Genomic DNA, 23,106 nt, shown 5'->3' on the forward strand with positions numbered 1-23,106 from the left:
CTGGCTGGCAGGGCTAGGACTGCCTAGATTCATCTCTAACATCTCACAGTCAATACTTGTTTCATTGCTCAAGAATTCTTAGGGACATGGTTAAATGCAGATACCTGGGTCCTATCCAGGAGCTGGGGCCTGGAAGCTGTAGGGTGGGGCCCACAGGAAAGAGCATGGTGTTTTTTTTTTCTCCTATGGTTGGATCCTCTTTTCCAAAGACAAAGACAAGCTCTGGAGGGAACGGTTTTCTTACAAGAACCTTTCCCAGTCTCTCCCTGGATTTTCACCGCAACCCATTTTACTGATGAGGCCACTGAAACTCAGAGAGGGAGAGTGAATTGCCCTGAGGCACGGACGCAGGAGGACCAGGTGGGCAGCCCTTATGACCATCAGTGTGTCCCTTTAAGAGGGAGGTTCTTCCCTGGCAACTAGTGCTAAGATGGGGCCCATGGCAGGCCCCAGGGAGAGCAAGGAGCAGGACTGGGGAACTGGGACTGGGAGGACTGGCCAGAAGGATGTTTCCAGAGCACCAAAGGAAGCCAGGCCTGAAAGCAGGAGGCCTGAGACCCCAGCCTGGCAGGATCCTGCTCAGGAAGGAAGACTCTCAGAGCTTCAGGGCCAGACAGTGGCTGAGGTTTGGAGGTTAGTGACTTCCATGTTTGGTTTGGGCAGTGTACCTCTTACCTGGCGTGTTTCACTTACTTTTGCAAGAACCCTCTGAGATGAGTACGTTTATACTCAATTTCCAGAGGTAGGTGCTGACACCAGAGAAGGGCAGTGGATCTCCCAGTCACAGCACACTTAGGGTTCTCATTCAGTTCCGTTCCCCTAAAGCCCACACTTTCCCCTGACCCCGGCTGTTGGTAGAAGGCCATATTTTGCTGAGTGAACATAGAGGGTGTTGACCCTCTTTTCCCGGCCTGGAGTGTGGCCTTCTGACTGAGGGTAGGCAGTCGCAGCCCCAGGGGCAGCCCGGTGTAGTGGGTCAGTCAGACTGAAAGTTCCCAGAGCTGCCCCTCCCCAGCCAGGTGACCTTGGACAGGTGCCTCCCACTCTGGGCCTGTTCCACATCTGTAAATAGGGCCACCGCTGCCAGCCTCTCCGGGCTGTCTGGAAGACAGGGGGTGCAGGGAAGGAGAGGTGCTTGAAGAGGCTCTGCAGGGAACAGGTCAGGGCTGGGTGCTGGTTTTAATTTCATCTCGGTTCATGGGCAGTGGGAGGCTGGAGAGACTGTGGATGTTTTTTCTCCATTTTTTAAGATGCCTGCAGTGCTTCCATAGTTCTCACAACAAATAAGTCCATTGAATTTAAACAAGCTGAGGGGCGCATGCTCAGAAGTGGTGTTTGTGGAGGGGGTGGAGGCTGTTGCTCAGTTATCATAGGCCCCCTTGGGGCTCCCTTAGCCAAAGCCAGTGGGGACAGGGATGGCACTGCGCCACCTGGGGCAGAGTTTGTGTGTGTGTGCGTGCGCGGAGGCAGCAGCCCTCCCCTGACACCTGGTATTAGTGATCTCTGCAGATCAGAACTCAGCCCCAGGACTGTGAGAACTTGGGCAAGTCACTCCTCACCTTCAAGCCTCCCTCGTCCCCCTGGGAGGGGCCTTAGAGGCTATCTGGCCCAGAAACTATCAGGTGTAGAAACTGAGGCCCAGAGAGGGGAAGGCCTTGATCAAAGTCTCTGAGGCAGAGGCTCAATCCAGGTTGGCCTGTGTCCAAGTTTTTATGACTTGTGCTTCCCCTGAAATGTCAACCCTCCCAGGACTGAACTGGTGGATTGATTCACTCAGAGATGCCAGCTCTGTGCCAGGCCCTGTGCTGGGTGCTGGGCACTCAGGTAATCAGAGCCCTGCCCTTGAAGGGTTTCAGCTGATGGGAGTGTGATGGGAGGCACCTGCTGGAGGGAAAGGTCTGCCTTGCCTTAGGGAGAAGTCAGGAAGGCTCTGTAGTGGAAATGCTTGTGCTGGGCCTTTAGTGCTGAGTGCAGGTTGCTCTGATAGGTAAGGAGAAGGGATCCAGGTCCAATAATTGGTAAACCGACGCTGGAGGTGGAAACCGCCTGCAGTGTTAGGAACCCACACATGCAGCAGGGTGTGGGGGGTGGAGAGGTCTGGGGACAAGTTCGAGAAGAGCCTTGATAAATAAGTACAAGGAGCTTGGCTGCTGCCCCAGGGGGGAATTGAGGTGTGTGGGGAGAAGGGCATGCTCAGGTGACCTGTACCCAAGACTTGGAGTTTGGTGGCCAGCTGAGCCATGAGTTCACAGCGCCACCTGGTGTCCATCTCTCTCACTGCAGCTTGACTTTCCTGGGTTCTCTCCACCTGGGGGGAAAAGGTGGGGCAGAGATCTCTGCAGGGGACCCTGGGCTCCCAGGCAAACTTGTGGACCAGGACTAGTCCCAGAACCTCTGTCCCCTCCCAAAGCAGTCAGGCTTCGTGGTGAAGAACTCACACTCAGTGCTGTGCTAGACCCCCGATAGGTTCTTTGTCTGCACGCTCAGGCCAAGGTCCTGGTGTGAGCGTGAGGAACCTGGGCCCACCAGCCTGGGCAGGAATCCTCCTACACCATCATCACCCTCCGGAGCAGACTCCACATCCACGCACACACCTGTGACGAGCATCTTACTCTTACCTAATAGCTCCCTCAGGCTTTGGGGAACTTTGCTGGAATGATCTCTCCTCAGAACTTCCTCTATCGGTCCCACTAGCACCAGCACACCACACCCCCGCTCCAAGGTGGTTTTCGGTCCACTTTGCTGGGCAGTACAGGTTTTCACTCCATGTTGAGAGAACAAAGCCAGGTACAACACAGCATGTCTAGCATGTGTGCCTTCGAATCCACAGAAACGTCTGCAAGGACGTTCACAAAATGTTAACGTATCTTAGGATGATGGAATTTTAGGTGACTTTTTTTCTCTCATCTTTGTACTGTTATTGGTTGCTTACATTTTCCAAATATATATTATCTTTATACTCATATAACCAAATTGTTTTCTTTTTGGAAAAAAAACAAATTAAGAAATCTAAGCACATCCTAATAACGCCAGCATAGTTTAGTGAAAGCTCAAAGGAGCAGGGCCAGTGGCTGACAGTGACTCTGTAGTCCCGCAGTTCTTGCCTTTGCAGGTTTCACAGGGGCTGTTTCATTCCTCCCCGCACTGGAAGATCCTGGGGAACAGGGACCAAACCAATTTCCAGGGCTTCTTCACAGCTCTGGGCACACAGAAGGTGCACAGTACACCTCACTTCTTGCTTGACAACCACACTACCCTCCTCCCTGGTTTTGTGCTGCCCCTCTTGCCACCCCCTCACCCCCATTCTCAACATTGCGAATCGATCAGGTCATCATTCCCACACTGTCTGACCCACCAGCCCCTCCAGCCTCAACACTTCCACCACCCGTTCTGCTCTTGTGCTCCAACCACTAGCCCCTCCAACATTCTTGCACTTGCTGCTCCCTCTGCCTGGACCGTTCTTCCCTTAGATCTGCACTTTGTCGTTTAGGTCTCAGATTAAACACCTTGTCACACACGCCTTCCCCAACTTCCACCCCCTCCCCACCCCTCAACACTACACTGCCACCTGGTTTTATTTCTTCCCTAGCACTATTGCAACCTGAGATTACCAAACCTGTGTACCATGTGTCTTCCCCGGAATCTAACCCCTGACTGGGCAGGACCTTGTCAGTCCCGCTCACCACTGTACCCCTAGCACTGAGCTCGGTGCTGCTTCACACATGGTAGGCTCCCGGGGAAGGTTACGGGCTTTAATGAACTCACCCCACATTTTGTCGTAAGTCACAAAGTCTAAGGGTAAAATAGCTGTTTTCTGCCATTTCCCCCAGAAGCAGGTGATGCACGTCTGCAGTACCTTATCTTGTAAACTGTCCTCAGCAGAGAGATTTGGCCTCTGCTCAGAGCTGGCTTACAGAAATCCTCAGGCAGTAGGGGTTGAATGGATTCGCCCTCAGCCCGACATTCATTGATTATTTAATTTGTGCCAGGCACCGGGCAAAGTACTTCCCATTTACTCTCTTCAAACCACCCCTGTGAGGTAGGTACCATTTCCCCCATTTTATAGATAACGAGACAAACAGACTGGCCCACAAGTAGCAAAGTTAGGACTTAAGCCCAGGCTGTGTGGTCTCAGACCGGGTGCCTTCAAAGGACTCCTGCCACATGTCAGCTCCTGGGAAGCACATATGTCAGCCAAAGCCACCTGCCCTCTGTATCCTCTAGAAAGACAGAACCTTCTGTTTTATTTTTAAGCTAGCACATTGGAAAGACACAGTGCCTTAATGACGAGGTCTCAGCGGAGGACGGTGAGAACATGGCCCGGATTCAAGGGCTCAGCCACTCGCCACCTGGATAACTTAGCTTCTCTGCACCTGTTTCCCCACCTGTAAAACAGGACCAACACCCACATCCTGAGTCCGTGGTGTGTGAAAGAAAGCCAGGCAGAAGGTGCTCACTCAAAGTGGGCCAACTGAACCTGCAGACCCCGGCAGCTCGGCTGGCGTGCCTGGAAGCACTGCGGGCATTCAGAGGGCTGTCCACCCGCCCCAGCACCTCTTCAGTGAGGTCAGGGAAAGGTGGGCAGAGATCCCTGAGGCCACAGACCCAGCCTATAGCCAAGCTGAAACCAGAAGTGAATACTTCTTGGTGAGGTCAGACGTCCTCTGAGATCTCAGAAGCTGAGGCCAGCAGACCAGGTTTTTGAGTCTTACTCCACCACCAGCCACAAGGTGACCCTGGGCAAGGGGAATCCTCTCTGGGCTCTTTCCCCATCTTGATAAAGCAATGGTGAAAGTCATACACTCTTTTCTGCTATTGTCACTTCTTATCCACAAGTCTTACAACCAAGCAAAGGCGGCATATCCAGACTGAGCAAAGTTAAGCTCAGTGGGAGACAGATGAAGAATCAGGCTGCAGCTGCCTCATGTTGGCTGCATACCCAGACCTTCAAGCACGACACAAATGGCAGCAGGCAGAAATGAGTTTATTGCATTAGAAAAAATACCAAAGAAAAACAGTAAACACCTCCATATTATACAGTTATTAGTTTGACTTCAAGGACAAAAAGGAATCTCAAAGGAACAAACTTTATTTCTGGGAAGGGGTGACGGTCTCATCCCTCCTCCTCCTTCCCTGTCCCTTTAGACCATGGACCTTGATGGAGGTGTCCACTGTGCGATACAATCACACACACGGCTCGTTTCTCATTCTGCTTGCCTGCGCACGCCTGTATGGAGCTGGCTGGTCACAATGAGCAGGCTCCTGAGGTTCTGGGATAGAGAAATGCGAGGATGGTGTTGGGGGGTCCTAGCCTGAGCCTGGGCGTCCAGGTAGTGACGGTGAGACTTGGGTAGGGGAGGGAGAGCCTGCCTCCCTGCAGAGCTCTAAGAAGATGGCTTACTGACCCCTCCTCTCCCCACAAACCCTAAGGCACAGGCATTGGCACAAACGGCTGTTGGGCATGAAGGGCAGCTTTCAATGAAGCAAGTGACTCAGTCTCTCACCGGAGCCACTTAGGCTAACTTCTTGGTATAGCCCTGCATCTGGAGGTGACTACTGGGGGAAGAGAAATCAGCTGAGTCTGGATATGGTGGAGAAGAGAGATGAGAAGGAGCTTGTGATGCCCATCACCCTCTGGCTGGAGCTGAGTGCTCTGAGCAGAGAGGTCTGGAGCAGGAGCTTGGAAGAGAGAGAGGGCTGGGCAAGGCAAGCTGAAAAAGGGGAGAAACAGCTGGGAAGCAGAGCAATGGCCTCGACCAACATGCTGCCCTCCCAGGAGAAACCCAGCCTGAAACCCATTTTCCATGGCCCAGTTCTGCCAGGAGGTCAACATTAAATAATAGCCCCTGCTAGTTTCCGCTCTGATGTACCATTAGCATGCACACTGGCAAGTCAGTGGGTCTCGAGAATTAAAGTGCTCACTGGTTTGGCCTCCAATCTTAAAAGTTCCAAAATGCCACTTGGCACTACCGTCAGCCATCATGAACATGCCCCTGGTCAGGTCACAGGCAAACACTAAGGGAGAATAACATCTTCTCCTCTAGCTGAGACCCTGATGATGCCAACTGCCATGGCTAATGGCAGAGATGGGAGGAGACGAGGCCAGAGGTGAGCAGCAGCTTTTTGGAGAGGAAAGGCACCTGCTGCAGGCCAGACTCCAGGAAAGAGAACATAATTCAAGTCTGAGAAGTGGCAGGAGGGGCCCAAGGATGCCAGGGCTGGGACTCAGATACCTTGCAGCTCTGAGTCCCTTCTCCACACTCAGTCTCCCAACTTGAGGGAGGCTCACACGAAGAAAGAGAATCTGAAAGCCTCTCCAGGTAAGAAACTTCCAGATTGTTCCCCGCCTGTAAGTTCCCAGCAGCAGCTCATTATAAAAATGCCCACTCATGCCCTCAACCTTGCTTTCTTAAAGTCAGAATGACAAGAGAAATAATACGTCCCTTCAAAACACATTTAGGATAATGTAAAAATCCCTATCAGAAACAATTCTAAATTTGTCACCTTGATTCTGCATTATTCTTTCTACATCAGGGACATTTTCCAAGAGCAGGGAATCACTTCCCCTTGCTCCCTAGCTGAATACTGCATATTGGTCTGGGTGCGGGTGGGCACGGTGACTGCAAATAACTTACATTATTACTTGCAGACAAAAGGCCTGGGCCTCTGCCGCTCCAAACCTTCGTTAACTGACAGGTCAGCTATGCTGAGGAAGAACAGCCCGTAGACAGCAAGGCAGCTTCTTCAAAATCAACGTCAGAGGATTGGTAATCAGTCTAGGTGGAAGGAGGAATGGCTTTATCCTGTTTCCTCTGGGCTGACACTTGCTGATCCTGAGGCTTTGGTTGCTCCAGCCCTGGTCCCATGGCCTTGCTTGATGGAGGGGAGGGAAGGTGAGAAGATCGTGGCTAAAGAGTTCACTTAGGTTGGGTAAGTCATCCTGAAACTGGTCCCACCAAGTCCTTCGATTCATTTAACGCTAGAGAGTAACCGCTTCCAGGTCATGGGTAATATAAAACTCACCTGGGCCCCATGGGTGGTGGCAACCTGGGTAGAGTGTGGGCATTCTCTGGAAAGAGGTTCTTGGTTGGGGCTTCCCCAGACTCTGCCTCTTGCTTTCTGCTTAAACAAATCCTCTCCCTTTCTCCAGTCTGTAGGCCGCTTAGGAAGCAGCATTAGAAGTGAACTCACAGACAAGACAGCCTTAATAAATTAGTATAATACTATTAGAAGGGGTGGCATTTTGTTGTTTCTTAGCAGCATTGTCCTACATTCAGCCTGATGATCTCCTTCCCTGGGAAATTTAAAAAGCCGTCCCCTGGTTGTTAGCTCTGATGTAAAATGATAAAATAGAAATCTGGTAGGGTTTGTTTTGTTTAAAAAGGAAAAGCCCTGGTGAGGCAGGGCGGTCCCATGCAGTCCTGTTAGCTCTGGCCGTTGGGTCGGCCCACTGTGCTCCCTCCAGGAGGCTGGATCTGGATGGAGTCCAGGAAGGGTCGCAGGGCCTGTCCAAAGGGCCTGCGGAGAAAACAGACATGGGGCTGGGGTGGGCTCCCTGACGCAGACTGCCACAGCTGGCCAGCGCGCCCGGCTTGGCCCACGTGTGCAGTGGCCCTGCCACGCCAGGAAGTTCTCTATCACTGCATTTCACTTTATCGCCTATCTCATACATCCTTTTTCACAGAGGGGATCTCCACATAGCCTGCTCTACGTTTTTATTCCTGGCGTCCCCTCCTCAGTAAATGCTACCATCTCACCACCATCACCGCCATATCCTGGTTGGCTGTGGTCTGGACAGGTTGGCTATAGACTGGAAACTAGAGCTTTCTGTACTTCTGTCTTTAGCTCTTATGGTACAAGAAGATTAAGCGAAGAAGCTGAGGTAAAAGAAAAAGAATATGAAAAAGATAAAGTCAGGAGTGAGGGTGGAACACAACTGGACTCCTCAGGGAACGGAGGTCTCCTAGGGAGTACCAGGAATATCCAGGAAAAATGACCAGTGCAGGCTGACAGAAGGTGTCAGTGCCACTTTGTAAAGGGCTCCCAGTTTGCTCTCAGAGCAGCTTAGCTGGAAAAAAGACTGCGAATACCGTAGCCTTAGAGACTTTCCAAGATTACTGTCATCTTAAATCGGGTGGTCCACAGTGCATCTGTTACTAGTTTTCTTTTTCTTCGGCGGCTATTGCCATTTTTGGAAATCATTCCCAAGTTCAAAGGAAATAAAGTATTTTAAAGCATAAACAGATGAAACCGAGAAATATTAATCTTAATTCAGACGAGTCCAGGAACTCCACCCATCGGATAGTAACAGCAAGAACATTCCAGCTACTCGGGTTTGCTCAGGGCCCCATAACCTAGATTCTTCAGTAAGGCTATGGGGTTTAACACACCCACCAAGGAACAGGAAGGCAGGGCCAGGAGTGGGAGACGGGGCTCTCCTCACTCAGCCTGACACTGACATCAGCCTTATTTCCTATGCAAGTTTTTCCTGAGGGGTTCCTACCCAGGTGTGAAGAATAGTTCACCTTGCTGAGCCTGCTAAACCTGCCAGGATCCCTGTTGGACAGGGCCACAGTTCAGGAGAAACTGAGTCATTCAGCAATTGGACACGGTCCTAGAGTGGGTAGAGGCTGCCTGAATGCAATCAGCAGCAAAGGGAGGGAGGGGTGTGATGGCACTGGGTGTGTGTGTGTCCTTTCAGGGGACACCACCTGGATGATGGCCCACGAAGCTTGGCCACATCAGGTGGGAGGGGCTACAGAATGTTCTTGAAGAAAGCATCTACCGAGGGCTAATTGTGCACCACATAGTAGGAGGGTGAGTAGAAGTTGTCTTTGAGGGCGTCAAATAGTTCAAGATGCAGGGGAAGAAAGATTAACAACAGTTTCAAAACAAGACACCTGACTAATTCTCTGGCCTACTCTGGGCCCATCTATCTAAAACTGCCTTTTAAGTGGGCACTTCTGGGGAGTGGCATGCCTCATGTATAAAGGGAAAGACAGTTTGTTCAGGATTCTGTACAAGCACTGGGGCCAGTGTCAAGTGGGTTTCTAAGTTCTGCAGTTGCACTCAGACCAGGGCAGAGTTGGTCCAACTCCAAGGAGGGTGAAGGTGAGCATATGTGAGTAGAAGCTGTCATCATGACAGGGCCCCATTAGCTGGGCAGACTCTGCTGAGACTAGGGGGCAGATGTGGGCCAGAGGAGGGGGGAATGGGGATTTCAAAGGCGGGGGAGAGGTAGAGGCCACTCACGTGGAGAGAACTTCAGAGGGAAGGTCAGTGATGTAAGAAGGGATCTTCCGCCCGGTCAGGAACTGCGCCACTTCGTTGCTGAAGGTGTTACAGTTGTGTTCAAAGAGGTTGTAGGCTTCACCTCTGTACATTGTGAGAAAGGTTTGGGACACAGATGTGAGTCAGCAAGCACGTACATGAAACAGTTCAAACCAAGTGACAGAATGGTGAGCACAGCTGAATCTGAGGACCGTGATTCTACTTTACACTCCAAAAGGACCGCTTGGTTTGCCACTCTGGGCCCTTACATAACAGATTTTTGAGGGAAAGATGAAATAAAAACATCTGGCTCCTTCAGTTTCAGAAGAATCTTTACAGTCACTAAAGCAGAGCTCCAGGGTTAGAGTTTAACACTTGAAATTGGCTAAAGCTTCTTTAAGAGAAAATCTGCTCAAGTTTGTATTTCATCCCAACCTCTCTACAAACCCTTTTTTTGATTTTCAGGACAAAATACTTTGTTGAGAGCAGCATATGCTGAAATAGCAGCAGCTGATTTTAATCAGAAGGAATAAATACCCTTCCTTTCCTCAAAGTTTCCACAGTAGGTATGCTGGGATGGAATAGCGCCTTTGGAGCAATGCTGAGCTCTTTTTGTGGCGTGATAACTGCCTTCCCTTCATATTTATTCAGCAAATACTGGGCCAGACCTTGTGGTGAGTGCTCTGGGGGAAATGACTGGTGGCTTCCCTCTGGGGACTGATTATCTAGTTGGGGAGATAGACACAGCTAACCACCACCCCTGTCTCCACTCACCGGAACAGAGACTCCCCCAGGGAGGACAGGTACTCCAGAAAGATTTCTTCTGTGACTTCTGTGCTCCCCACATCAACCACAGAGTCTGGGGGCCCAAGCAATGTCCCTCCCTAAAAGGGCCAGCCAAAAGAAAGTCATTAAATCATTTTCTCCACTGAATTTTTTCATGTGGCTTCCCACTGAAGAACACAAATGCCCTGTTTTACAACTTTTGATTCTGAGAGCACCCAGGGCAGGTGAAGAGTGTTATTTCCCATTTGTGTCAAGGCTATAATGGCTTAGAGCTTCCTGGCAACTAATCCATTGCCATGTGCTGGCAACATGGCTAAGAAGCCAGGCTTTCTGTTTCTGGTGGGGCTCTGGGAAGCTGAGTCTCTTGCAGGTCAGACTCCTGGCACTGACCATGCATTCAGTTGATAAAAAGATAGAAACCCAGAATCTGAATTCTCCCCTTTGTCCCTAACATGCCTGCTCATGAGGGCAGAACAGGACAAACAGAAATGGCTCACGCCTGATAGGTCATCTTTACATGCCTATATTCATACTGTATGCAGCCAGTGTTTCTTGTGACACACCTGATGTCCCTTGTAACACTGGGAAAATGTGAAGAATTGTGAGAAATCTGGCAGGTTGGCAAATACTTCAATAATTCAGTTCCTTTTTGACCTGTGAGGCTAATCTAATGAGGGGATAAAGTTCCCCTGGCAAGGGAGTTAATGGCCCCTGGAAGGCCTACAGAAAACCCTCAGCCATGGGTTAACAGACCGCCATTGCAGACGAACGAAGAGACTGAGGCCTTGCGGGGGAAACCAGCCAAGGGGAAAGCACCCAGATCACAGGCGAGGAGAGAGCTGGGAATGGGCTGGGGAGTGAGGGCGAGCACTCCAGAGCAGAGCTCCCTGAAAAGATCATTCATTCACGCAGTGGCTGTCGAGCACCCACTACGTGCCCCACACTGTTCTGGGCCCTGGGGGAAGCACAGTGAGCAGGATAATTCCTGCAGTCAGAGTATAATAATCATAGAGCTACAAGAGACTAAAAGGTCACTATTCAACCTCCTATTATTCACTCACGTAACAAATACATACTGAGAACTTACTATGTGCTGGGCCTTATGCTAGGCACTGGGGGCACGATGTGGACAAAACAGATGAGATTCTTGCCCTCACGGAGCTTACAGTCTAGCAGGGAAGGCAAACCAAAAAAAAAAAAAAAAAAAAAAAAAAATATCCCATAAACCCCTGTATAATTATGAGCTATGATAAGGGTCTTGCTGGAAAACGTAGAGAATGTGGTGAGTACATAAGACAGTCTGAAGGGTCAGAGAAGACTTGGCTGAGAAAGCGACACTGAACTCATCTGAAGGATGGAGAGCTATAACCAAGTGGCGGATCAGGGAGGTGGACTGAAGTCAGAGGACAGGTTTAATTGTCCAACATGCATGTGTTCAGGGAATGAGAAAGAGGGGCTGGGGAAGGGCTCAACCTGCAAAGGGGCCATCGAGGAAGAAAGACCCAGACCAGATCAGACATGGCCTTGGAGGCTATGCTGAGCTTCTGCTTTTTATTCCCAGAGCAATGGGAAGAGTTCTGACTTAAAAAAGGGAATGCCATGTTCAGATTTTCATTTGAAAAGATCACTTTGCCTCTCGTGTGGAGAACTGACTGAGAAGGAAGAGTAGATGGACTGCTGAAGTCCAGGCTAGAAATGAGGCTGGATGAAGGTGAAAGCTCTGGAGAAGCGGGAAGAGATGAAGAGAGAGAATCTGGTTTAAGACACATTTACAAGGCAGAACTGAGTGGAGTTAAAGAAGGACTTGTTATAGGAAGTGGAAAGCCAGTGGAAGGAAGAAATAAAAAATGACTCCCCATTCATGAGTATAAAACGAATGGCTGCTTGGTCTTTGCCTGAGTACCTGCTGTCACAACCCTCAGATAGCTCAGACAGAAATTTTCTGGAAAAAAGCGTGGGCTTTAGAGTCAGAGAGACTTCGGTTTTAGTACTGGCGCTGTAACTGGCCATGTAACTTTGGGCAACTCCCTCTCTCTCAGAGTCCTCATGGGTCAGCTGCACACTGACTGGGTTCTCACCATGAAGCAGGCACTGAGCTAGCGATGGTGACAGGAGAGGGAGGCAGTGTCAGCTTACAGGGAGCTGGCCTGTGGATCCCTGCAGAGACTCAGGAACAGCCTGTTTCACCATAACGTGCTCAGTGTGACATGGACCACAACTGCCATGGGAGCAGAGAGGAGGGCAACTGGCTGGAAGGTCTGGGAAGGGTATTCTGGAGCTGAGTCTTAAGGCCACCATGAGGAACTATTGCACAGGACCGTACAGCCTGGCCTAGCCGCCAGAACTATGGAGGAGTAGCGAAGTTCCTGGCCTACGGGAACACCCAGGGACCTGAGACTGCGGGACAGGGTGTGGGAGAAGACACTCACCGGGGGACAGCTGGAGATACCGCCACTGCCGAAGAAGAACTCATCCTTGTGCACAACTATGGAGGTGTGCCTGCAACGCACAGAAGAGGCAGAATAAGCCAGAAAGTTTAAATCTGGACTGAGAAAAAGCAAACACCACACCGCAATGAGAAGAATTTCTGCCTAAGTATACGACTTATGAGGTCAACAGCTTTATAAACTAATCAAATAAACATAAGATAAATACCTCAGATTAGAGTTTCCAGACTTTGGCGCTACTATTTGGGGCTGGATAGTCCTCTGTTGTGGGGATGTCCTGTGCATTCTAGGACATTCAGCAGCATCCTGGTATTTACCTACTAGACAGTAGTAGCATCCCCCCCCCCCCAGTTGTGACAACCAGACATTGCCTGGGGTCTCCTGGGGGCAGAACTTTACCCTGTTGAGAACCACTGCTGTTCAGTGAGCAGAGGGGAGTCCTTAGAGGTTCACCCCAATATTAACAAGTCAATTATTGAAATAAAGCTCTGCAGAGCAAGGTGTGTTCCCAGGCTTTTTAAACTAACAGGAGCAGTTAACCTAGACCATGCTGAGGGAAAACCAGATGCTGTTAAGTGTGGACCTGCTGCAGGTGAAGGTATTCCTATTACTTCTTGGGTCTGAGTCAAACAAAGCAAAGGGTTATTCTGGTCAGCCAAAATGTCAGCAGGCTCTAGGAGTCCAAACAGAACACTGACCTACGGTTTCCTCAGAAATGGAACTGAGAGCCCAGCCACCCTCTTGTGTCTTGCAGGGATGGGTCTAAGAGACCAAAGCACATGTGTTTTAAGAAAGACACGTGGGGCCCTCAGGACTTCTATACTTAGAAAGCTTGGTCAGGGTGGGCTGACATCATTCTGCCTTTCTTTAGGACAGGGTTTTTTATCCTCAGCACCACACGTTTCTGGCTGGATCATTCTTTGTTGTGGAGGCCATCCTGCAAATTGTAGGAGGTATATAGCAGCATCCCGGGCCTTCACCCACACACCCCAAATGTCTTGAGACACTGATAAACTCCTGGTTGAGAACCACTGCTTTAGAACTTGAAGCTCTGTGACTCAGAGAGCTAGGTTTGAAGTTGGAAGCCACAGATTAGAACATGAAGTGCGCGGTGCTGCCTCGTTTCATAAACCAGTCACTGTAAGGAGGTCCCAACTTACCAGATGCCTTCCAGTTGTTTCCCTGTGGAGAAAAAAAGAAGAGATTTAGCCACTTGGAACTAGACTAAATGGTCTCCTAGCCACAGTAAATTCAGACCATCAGTCAAACCCAGAGCAACCCATTATAACCTCTTGGGGCATTTTCTAGGAATGCAATTCTCCTCCAATAAGGTCCTTAGGTCGTGACATGGTATGCCATGTTAAGTAAGTTGAAAATAATCAGAATCCTTAAGCAGAACGCAAGATGGAAATACTTGTATAGATATACCCAATTTTATGTCTGCTTTTCTTTCTCATTTGGGGTCAATTCAATCTTGCATTTTTAATTTGTCCCATCTTTTGAGACTATAGTAAAACAATAATACAGAAATGTTATTATCCACTTCTTCATAGAGCATATGTGAGGTAAATCCTTTAGAAAATGATAGAGCAACTTTGCAAATACCACCCATTTGAATAGTCATGGCACATGCATTCTGTACCTCTATGTGGCAGACATGATGTGAGGTATGGAAATGCAAATATGAGTTTATCTCTGTCTTGCCTTTAAGGAGCCCAAAGTCAAATGGAAAGAGAGATACACACATAAATAACTTAAAACACAATGTTGACAGGCTCCATAATAGTGGTAAAAATAATAAAGATAGAGAACTACCTTCACGAGCTGCAATTCTACCAGTGAACAAACAGGGGCAGGGACCGACATTTCTGCCAGAAGGAACAGCATGTGCAAATACATGGTTGTGAAAAAGACTAAGGTCTCACAGGGTAGAGCAAAGGGTGCAGTGATGGTGGTTAAGAGGACAGGTGGCAGCAAGGGTGCAAGCAAAGGAGAGTAAACCTGGACTGGACGCTGTCCTGCACAGTGGGGTGCTGAAGGTTGTTAGGCAGTAGAGGGCCTTGATCAGATCCATGTTTAAACAATAACTGTATCTTCTAAAAGATAACTGTAGGTACAGAAAGTGAACTGGAGGGAAGAGAGTAGAGAGAGCAGACTAGAGTGAGGAGGTCTGCAGTGGTCCATCGAAGATACAACAGTGCTAAGGATGCACAGGAAGGGCAATGAAAGGCTTGAGAACATTATCAAACATCACTCACTCACTGCTGGTTATAATTTTACAGTAACTGTTTACTGATTACTAAATGCACTTCCAACATTTCAGTGTTTGCCCTGTGAATTTCTAAAGAATGAAACTCAAAGCACTGTGTGGAAGGAGAGGTTATCCTTAAGAGGTTAAAATGTTTTCTCTTTTTAAAAGTTTTGCCCCTTTATTTGTATTTTATTTAAATTTTGTTGGGGGGGAGGTTATTAGGTTTAGCTATTTTATTTTTTAACGGAGGTGCTGGGGATTGAACCTAGGACCTCATGCATGCTAGGCACGCACTCTTGCCCCTGAGTTATACCCTCCCCCTGAGAAGGTGACATTTGAGCAAAGGCCTGAAGGAGGCAAGGGAGGGAGCCATGCAGAGGCAGGACATGCTACGTGTATTTGAGGGAACTTAAGGAGGCCAGCTGCGGCTAGAGTGGTTGAGTGAGGAGGAGAAAAGCAGGAGATGAGCAGAGGTAACAGAGAACAAGATCACACAGATCAACTTGTAGCTGAGATCTTTTCTAAGCCTGAGCTGTCCAGTATGGTGCCTACATGTGGCTATTAAAATTAAAAGAATAAATTCAGTTCCTCAGTTGACTACCGCATTTCAAGTATTCAATAGCCACACGTGGCCAGTAGTTAGGATGGGACAGTGCAGATCTAGAACATTTCCACCAAAGCTGGAGGTTCTATTATAGGATAGCACTGCTTAAGCCTTAGTTTCCTATTCTGCTAGGAAAAAAAGCACAATAATTGAGTCTTACCTCATAGCATTTCCAAGATCGAAAGAGATGAAATAGGCCTAGCACAATGCCTGGCATATAATACATACCACCCCCCAAAAAAGTCTAACTCTTACTTCTCTTAGGCTTTACAATTTGAAATTAGGCTGGTCTTATAGTACCTTGGTATAAAAACTAGCTATTTACATGTCTCTTTCCCCCATCAGACTACAACTGACTCAAAGACAAGGCAGTTTCTTATGCATCTTTGTAAATCCAGCGCCAAGCAAAGAGCCTGGAACAGAGATGCTACAGGCACATCTGTTGAGACGAGCTATTTTGTTTCATTAGCTCTGTAGGTTGACACACAGAGGCCAAATAAGGCCAAAGTTCTCAACCCCAATCTTGGCTGCCCTGGCTTGTTATTCAAATGACTTTGCAACCCTGGCATATTGTACCCTGAGCCTGCTATTGCCTTCTCAGACGCCCATGCTCAATGACCTAGGAGGACAGCTGCAGGTACAGATGCATCAGTTCAAACCCAGACCTACCAAAATAATGGGCTTTTGGAGAGGGGCCACAGAGATCATCCTGTCAGTTATTTTACACCTGAGAAACAACTCAGAAGTTGTGGGATACAAACCCTACTTTATTCTCCTTGATAGTCTCTGTATTGAGCATTAAATTTGTCTGTAAGCTGGACATTCTCCTTCCTCCTTATTCAACCACATCCAGGTACACTTAAGATCTCATCTGTCCATAGAATGGTGATAGGAACTATAGAAAAAGGATCCTTTTATTCATTCTTTCATTTATTAATCCATCTGCCAAACACTTGGAGCCAACAACATTTAAAATGGATTAAGTGGAAAAAAATGGATTGAGTGGATTTAGATCATTTCTTAATTTAAAGTGCTTCATAGTTACCCTTATTCTCACATCTTTACATAGTAGAGTAGGACAGATATTTATTAACATCATTTACAAACACGTAAATAAAGATGCATGGTTTGTTCAGTGTAAAGACAAGAAAAAACAGGATATGACCATGTGCTTGTTGGAGCAGCTCAGGTAGAAATCTAAGTGTAGCTGCTCAGGGGCCTGCCCTCCTGAGGACAAGGATGAGGGCTGTGGCCTGCTCTATGGGGTGACAGGCACTGTAAAGTGGGACTGACTGAACTGACTTTTTAATTTTTTCGGACAGATTGAGGTAGGAATAGGTGAGTAGATGGGGGTTTGAGTTTGAATTAGGGCACAAGGCCGTATCAGGATGTGAATTAGGCTCAGTGGATATTAGCATACTACAGAAGCAGACTTTTCCCACTAGGACTTCCTCAGCAAGCTGGAGAGGGAGTGGTCAGATGGCTGCATGTCTCTAAGCTTGTTGGTACATCCAATGCATTGATTTTGAAGCCTATGAGGTATGCACGTGAAAACAAATGGAAGACATGGATAGTAGCCCTGTTTTCATCATGAATAACAAAGAATGTAGAGTGAGGTCCGCACTCAACAGCCTTCCACTGATTATAAGAGTAAAGTCAGTACATAAAAACCAAGGTGAAAATATTCTATCTACCTCTTCATCAATTAAGATAAAGGAGCTTGTGCATACAGACACATGTTGGTTGTGGGACATGCTCAAGATCAGAACCTGGTATACTGCTGGTGCTAAATAAATGTCTATTAATAAGCATAAGGTGGATGATGGTGATGGGCTACAGGGGCAGGCAGCACTGGCTCACTGGTATAAATCAAAAGTCACCCCAGCTCACCTCCTAGATTCCTCCCCACAGTGACAGCGTTTCTAATTGGCAGTGTTTTAATGTCGTTTGCTAGATTACCAGCAATGTGAAGAGGTTAACTCAAAAAGTCAGCTTAAAAGAAAAAAGTCAGCTTATTCTTCTCTGGAACCACTGGATAGATGTTGAATCTATGTGGGAAAAGGTAAAGAGAAACATCTGTATAACACAGGTGGACTTTTATGCCTATACTGTAAAAAATGCCTACTGGCAGGGGGCTTGCCCTTCCTTTAGGTAGAGAAGGACTATCACAAAATCAAAATGCACTACATCGTTAAAAACTAAGAAGGTATTTTAATCCTCAAAAAAGGTAGGTTTATGACTACTTAATACTTTAGCACTAGGATTCCTTGGAGCTGGTATAGGATTCTTTCTCAGCATACGGATAACAGATTTGTGAGATCTTTTTCTCAGTACTAAGAGGGTTCCCTCTTAACCACTGCTTGTTGTTAGTCAAGCCTTGTAGCAATGCTGTGAGGTAGGTCTGCAGCATCCTGCCATTTACTCAGCTTGTATTTACTGAATGCCAAGAACTGTGCTAAACTCTGGGGATACAATCAAGAGTTCTTGCCCCCAGTGGGGGCTTCCAGTCCAGTTGGGGCTGGGGAAATGGACACAGATGAGAAAACATGTAATTATAAAATAGAATGACAGATGCTATTACAGGACATTGCCGGATGTTATCAGCACATGATAGAGACATGTGACCAATTTGGGGGGGTGGGGAGGTCAGGGAAAGTTTCCTGGAGGAAGTGACATTTTAGTTGAGGCCTCAAGGATGAGCAGAAGTTATCCAAGCTAAGAGATGGGGAGAGAAAGTATCCCTGGCAGAGGGCATAGCCTTGAAAAGCCTAGAGGTAAAGAAGAACCGAATGGGTTCAGTCCTGTTACGGGGCACAGCAGCCTTTTCCACTGGGGTTCTGCAAGAGAATTAAGCCCTACTGTTCTGAGGTATCTACTGGGGGAATGAGAAAACAGTCACTCAGATCATTTTCCCTAGGGCTTAATTCTCTTGTGGAACCTGGCTGAGAAAGGCTTATAGAGTGTGCTTAGTATGTGGAGACAGCTGAGGGTGGGGAGAAAAGCAGAAAGATCACGAAGGGCCTGGTAAGCCACATTAGTTTTCATTTTGCCAAAGAGAAACTGCGTGATTACTGAATTAATTCATTAGATGGATATAAAACAGTACACACAATGAACAATAAAAATCTAAAACAAAGCACAATAGATGGCATTAAAACATTTAAAAAAACCCTCTCAGATTCAAATAAATTCTACTTGATCTTTAAGCTTGAGTTCAAGGCTCAATCATTCCTATAATCAATATTTACTGATCACTAGCTCTGACTGGCCACTGGGGACACACAGAGGAGACAGAATCTCTGTTCTCCAGGAGCTCAAGGTTTTCACTGAAGTCCTTCTGACCCATCCAGCCTACCATGACCTCTCCCTTCTTTCAAGGCCTAAAATAATTATTTCATCACTTTCTCATTTTTGGCATCTAATCGTAATCTCTTTTGTGTTGTTAATAATGTTGCATATGCACAACATTATTTTTAACTAAATAAACTCCTTGAGGACAGAGTCCATGTCTTTTATTTCATTACTATTTGTACTACAGAATTAAGCAAGGCACTGAGCATAGTAAAATCTCAAATATTCGTTGGATAGCATTCTGCCAAGAAATATATGTATACTTTACATGCCTAAGTCTTTAAACCTGAGAACAATTTTGAGATAGGCTTGTAAAGAAAAATAAATGGGATCTTGGAATATGTGCATGCATATAAAACTTCAGATCAGAAAACAATCTGCAAGTATAATGTACCTCTTACCACAATTAAAAAAACAAACCCACCTCCACATTTATTGCCTATGTACAGAAAGAGGTCAAGAAATTTAAAGAGCAGCCAAAGTTATTAAAAGGAGGAAATGAAGGACAATTATAATAGCTAATTATCTTAGGCAAACAGCGACTATGGAAAAAAAAAGTACAATCAGGCTGCTGCTCAATTAGAACAATAAGGATAATTCTAGGACCATTTTCATGGTGAGTGAAGGACTGTGGAGCCATTAATACCTTCATTCTAGCAAGACTGCATTCTAGAAGCAATTCTTGAAGACTGCAAACCAGACAGGGTAAAACTGTGGAGTCTACATTGTTTCAGGGGAGAAGGGAATTACATTGGACTTTATCTAGTCCAATTATGACTGTAATAGACTAGATGGGGTCTAATAATAAAGAGTTGTCATAACAAGAATAAGCTACAGCTTATGAAAGCTAGATAAAGAGCCAGGCCACCCCACTCATGAAGTTTTTCCTTTTAAAAAAGAAGAGGGTACAGATAATGAGGTCATGCTAATTTAGTCTGGAACAATGAAAGCTAGGAGGGATGACCATAAATCTACGATTATGAACGTCACATGCACATTGAACCCAGATTTTTTTCCTTGTCCAAATTTGAAACATTTGACCAAAATGCCTTTATAAACTTGAACTAGGTACTTACTTTACGTCAGTTATAAGCGAATACATCACACAGGGGAGATGGTTCAGTAAAATGAGAATATGAGCTCTAGAAGTCTGACTGGCTACGTTCATAACCCAACTCTGCCACTTACCAGCTGTGTCACCTGGGTGCAGATTTCTTAATGCCCTGTATCTCAGGTTCCTTAACTGAAAAATGGAGGTAATAACAGGACCTATTTCACAAAATTGTGGTGAGGAATATAACACACGAAAGTACTCAGAGAAAAAGGGTCTGGCACATGGTAAATTCTAATATGCTCCTAGAATTCACCACAAAAATCAGGAAACAAATTGATTTTTTAAAGGTTCAAATATATTGAGGAATGGGAAATCAATATATGGCTACTAACAGAACTGGGACATACTCAACTTTAAGATTAGTGATGTCTAGATGGGGTGAACCAGTAAGGCAATGCTCATTTTCCATAAGTTTTTAACTCTGGAAAGCTTTGATAACCCTTTCTTCATTACTTTTGCAAAAGGCATAAAAACAGTATAAGAAAAGGGGACAGGAAGACAGAATTAGATTTGTAGGCAAGGTGATGTTCTCCTGCAATCAGATGTGCCAAATGGAAGTTCCAATTTGGCTGAGGTCTTCTAGGATTTCATATCCATTAAAAAAGGTTGTGTGTGGCAAGGGGCAGGTCCAGTATTTCACCTTCAGTTATGGCACTCTCCCTTTCACCCACTAAACTCCACAAAGGCCTTCTTTCAGTTCCAGAACAGGCCAGGCTCTTGCCTCAGGACCTTGGCTGGTTAATCCCCCTTCTGCCTGGAACACTACAACTCCCTCGCTACCTACCTTGTGACTTCTTCCTCATCCTTAAATTCCCAACTTAAAAGTCACTACTCCTGACCTCCTTATTTAAAGTAGGTCTCTTGTTATTTTCTGTCTCAGCACCTAGTTGGCGTACTGCACAGCCTATCACAATTTGTAATTATTTCATTTGCTTATTTATTGTTGTCTTCCCCACTAAATAGCTCCATGATGGCACAGAACATCTTTGTTCATCATATCATCTTCAGTTAAGCTTAACACTGGGACTAGCACGTAGTAGGCACTCAATAAATCTGCTGAATGAATCATGAACCAATGACACTAAGGTTGCTTTCAGCCAAAATCAGTAACTATTAGATAACAGAACCAAAAATGTCCAGCAAAAAGGGGAGGGCTTTTATTTATCAGTCTAGGAAATACCTAAGCAACACCTTACTATGATGAAACTAACCAAATGGCTCCATTCCAGGAAGTTTAGTTAGAACTTGAATGATGTAATCCACTAGTGACTAGCACCTTCCTCAGTGACTTTGTAAGTTTTGCTTTCAGATTTGCCTTACTCATTTTAACAGTCGGTGATCTAGGCCCTACTTCTGTCTGATAATGGATTGGCTACATAAAAATTATCTGAGGAACTTATTAAAAAAACAGATTTCTGGATCAAAACTCTACAAGATTCTTAGTACTTGTGTAATAAGGCTCTAGAATCCATATATTTAAAACTTTGCTTATTTTGAGTAGAAAATATATATATGTAGTACACAATTCAAAAGATACAAAAAAGTTTACAATAAAGTCTCCCTTCCACTCCTGTCCCCCAGCCTCAAGTTTTTCTTTCCGTAAGCTACCACTGTTACCAATTTTCTTACCTATTCTTCCAGATAATTTGCCTAAGCAACCATGTACATATATCCTTTGCTTCAAACACACACTTTCATATTTAAAAAGATGTTCCAACTTCATTTTTCTCTATTCCCATTTAACAACGTATGTTGGAAATGAAGGTATCTGTATTTTTAACAAGCACCCTAGGTGATTCTGATGTGAAGCCAAACATAGCAACACTCACTGGCCCAGGGTTAAGAGATTAAATTCAACTCACTAAGACACATTAGAAACTCAAGGACTCTGACACTCAAAAGTAGCCTTACTTACTTGACCTCTTCCTTCTTGTTTCACGGACATGAACTAAAACATAATCCAATGTCTTCAAAGAAGCCAAGAAAAACTAGCCATTCATATGGATGTTGCCAAAGCTTTTCAATTTTCAATTCCTCAAATCATTTCCTGCCCAATATCATCTGAAATCATAAACCTGACAATTCCTATGTTACACAAGACATACTGGTATTTGGGTTATAAAGAGGTTTGATCTACAATGAACAAGGGCCAATTTTCTCTCCCAGCAGTTGAGTAGTTTAATGGAGCACAAATCGAAATACTTTCCTTACTAATCCTTGCGGACATAACAGCATCCAATCCTCCCCTGGAATTGCTTTCTTACCATCTGTGCAAAAGCAATTAACTTAGAAACTCTTGAGAAGACCACATTGTCAGGCCAAACTTGGTGAATACTTGAGTTTGGGCTCCAGGACATCTGACTTCACTTCTAATGGGTCAGTGGCCTGTGCAGCTCTAGTTTTCTCTTCCCATCTACCCCAGAGACTGCAGAAAGAGTTTCCTTTTGGCACGGAGGAAGGCTTTCCTCCGCAGTGTCCCTTTCACCACGAGGGGCACCGCTCGACAAGCATCTTCACCTCCCCTACACCGCGCAGAGGAAGGAGGAGTGTAGAAGGCTCCCCAAGCGAGTCAGAGAACTCACCGGGACCCAGCGCCGGCTTCCCCCACCTCCCAGGTGAAGGGGCTCTGAAGGGTTAGGAAAGGTCAGGAAAGGGTTAGAAAGGCTCTGGAGTCAAACGTGAAGAAGGAAAAGTGGGGCTTGGGGGCCCAAACCTCAGACCCTCCCTCTCCATTCGGGCTTTTCTTCATCCTCTGGGCTCCTGCCTCCCTTTAAGCCCTGGTCCAGGCCTCCCCACCTGGGCCGGCCGTCCCGGCACCCCCTCGCCCGCCTCCGGCCCTGCTTCCCGCCTGCCCCCGGCCCCCTCACCCAGCATGATGGGGCTGAGCCGCCGAGCCAGGCCCTTGGACAGGTCGTACACGTAGAGCTTCACCGGATAGAGATTCGGCGGCTCCATCCGGACCCGTGGCGGCGGCGGCCACGAAGTCCCTCAGGCACCCGGCAGCGGCTTGGACCTTCCCGTACCCGACGGGGGCAGGGAGCGGAGGGACCGGGGAGATCGAGCCCGGGCCCGGCCTGAAGGATGGGGGAGAGGCCGCCCTGCGCAGCTCGCGCCCCCGCACCCGCCACCGGCAACGACTACTGTGAGGTGACAGAGCCGGGACAGGCAGGGTCCTCACAGAAGAGGGGGAGGGGGGCGGGGGCAGGGATGTACTCTCGCGCATGTGCATGCCATCCAGACGGGCGGCGAGGGGCGGGGCTTCGCGGGAGGGGGCGAGCCTTCG

General features: G+C 47.1%; 1 protein-coding gene across 5 annotated transcripts; it reads right to left on the reverse strand.

Moving 5' to 3' along the window:
• Positions 1-4,966: 4,966 nt before the first annotated feature.
• Positions 4,967-23,077, reverse strand: DESI1 (desumoylating isopeptidase 1). 5 transcript variants are annotated; one of them, XR_004324352.1, is made up of 7 exons: positions 22,691-23,077; positions 13,664-13,685; positions 12,486-12,555; positions 10,045-10,154; positions 9,253-9,375; positions 6,636-6,873; positions 4,967-5,270 (listed from the first exon to the last, which is right to left on the reverse strand). XR_004324352.1 is itself a non-coding variant. In XM_032492328.1 (6 exons), exons 1-6 carry the CDS (start codon positions 22,776-22,778, stop codon positions 6,777-6,779), a joined length of 510 nt encoding a protein of 169 aa, XP_032348219.1. In that variant the 5' UTR covers positions 22,779-23,077; the 3' UTR covers positions 4,967-6,776. The 5 variants fall into 5 exon arrangements, 3 of the variants coding, with proteins under 3 accessions (XP_032348219.1, XP_032348222.1, XP_032348220.1); XR_004324353.1 differs by adding an exon at positions 7,024-7,518 and having other exon boundaries at positions 4,967-6,873; positions 22,691-23,073; XM_032492328.1 differs by having other exon boundaries at positions 4,967-6,873.
• Positions 23,078-23,106: the final 29 nt, after the last annotated feature.

This window comes from Camelus ferus, chromosome 12, assembly GCF_009834535.1.
Source record: "Camelus ferus isolate YT-003-E chromosome 12, BCGSAC_Cfer_1.0, whole genome shotgun sequence".
NCBI lineage: Eukaryota > Metazoa > Chordata > Mammalia > Artiodactyla > Camelidae > Camelus > Camelus ferus.

Bases quoted from the DNA above. Each gene is read 5' to 3' on its own strand.
- DESI1 (XM_032492328.1), bottom strand. From the start codon at position 22,778: ATGGAGCCGCCGAATCTCTATCCGGTGAAGCTCTACGTGTACGACCTG. The intron at 13,686-22,690 runs GTGAGGGGGCCG...TTTTCTCCACAG, and splicing joins GCTCAGCCCCATCATGCTGG to GGAAACAACTGGAAGGCATC. The intron at 10,155-12,485 runs GTGAGTGTCTTC...TGGCCCTTTTAG, and splicing joins GTATCTCCAGCTGTCCCCCG to GGAGGGACATTGCTTGGGCC.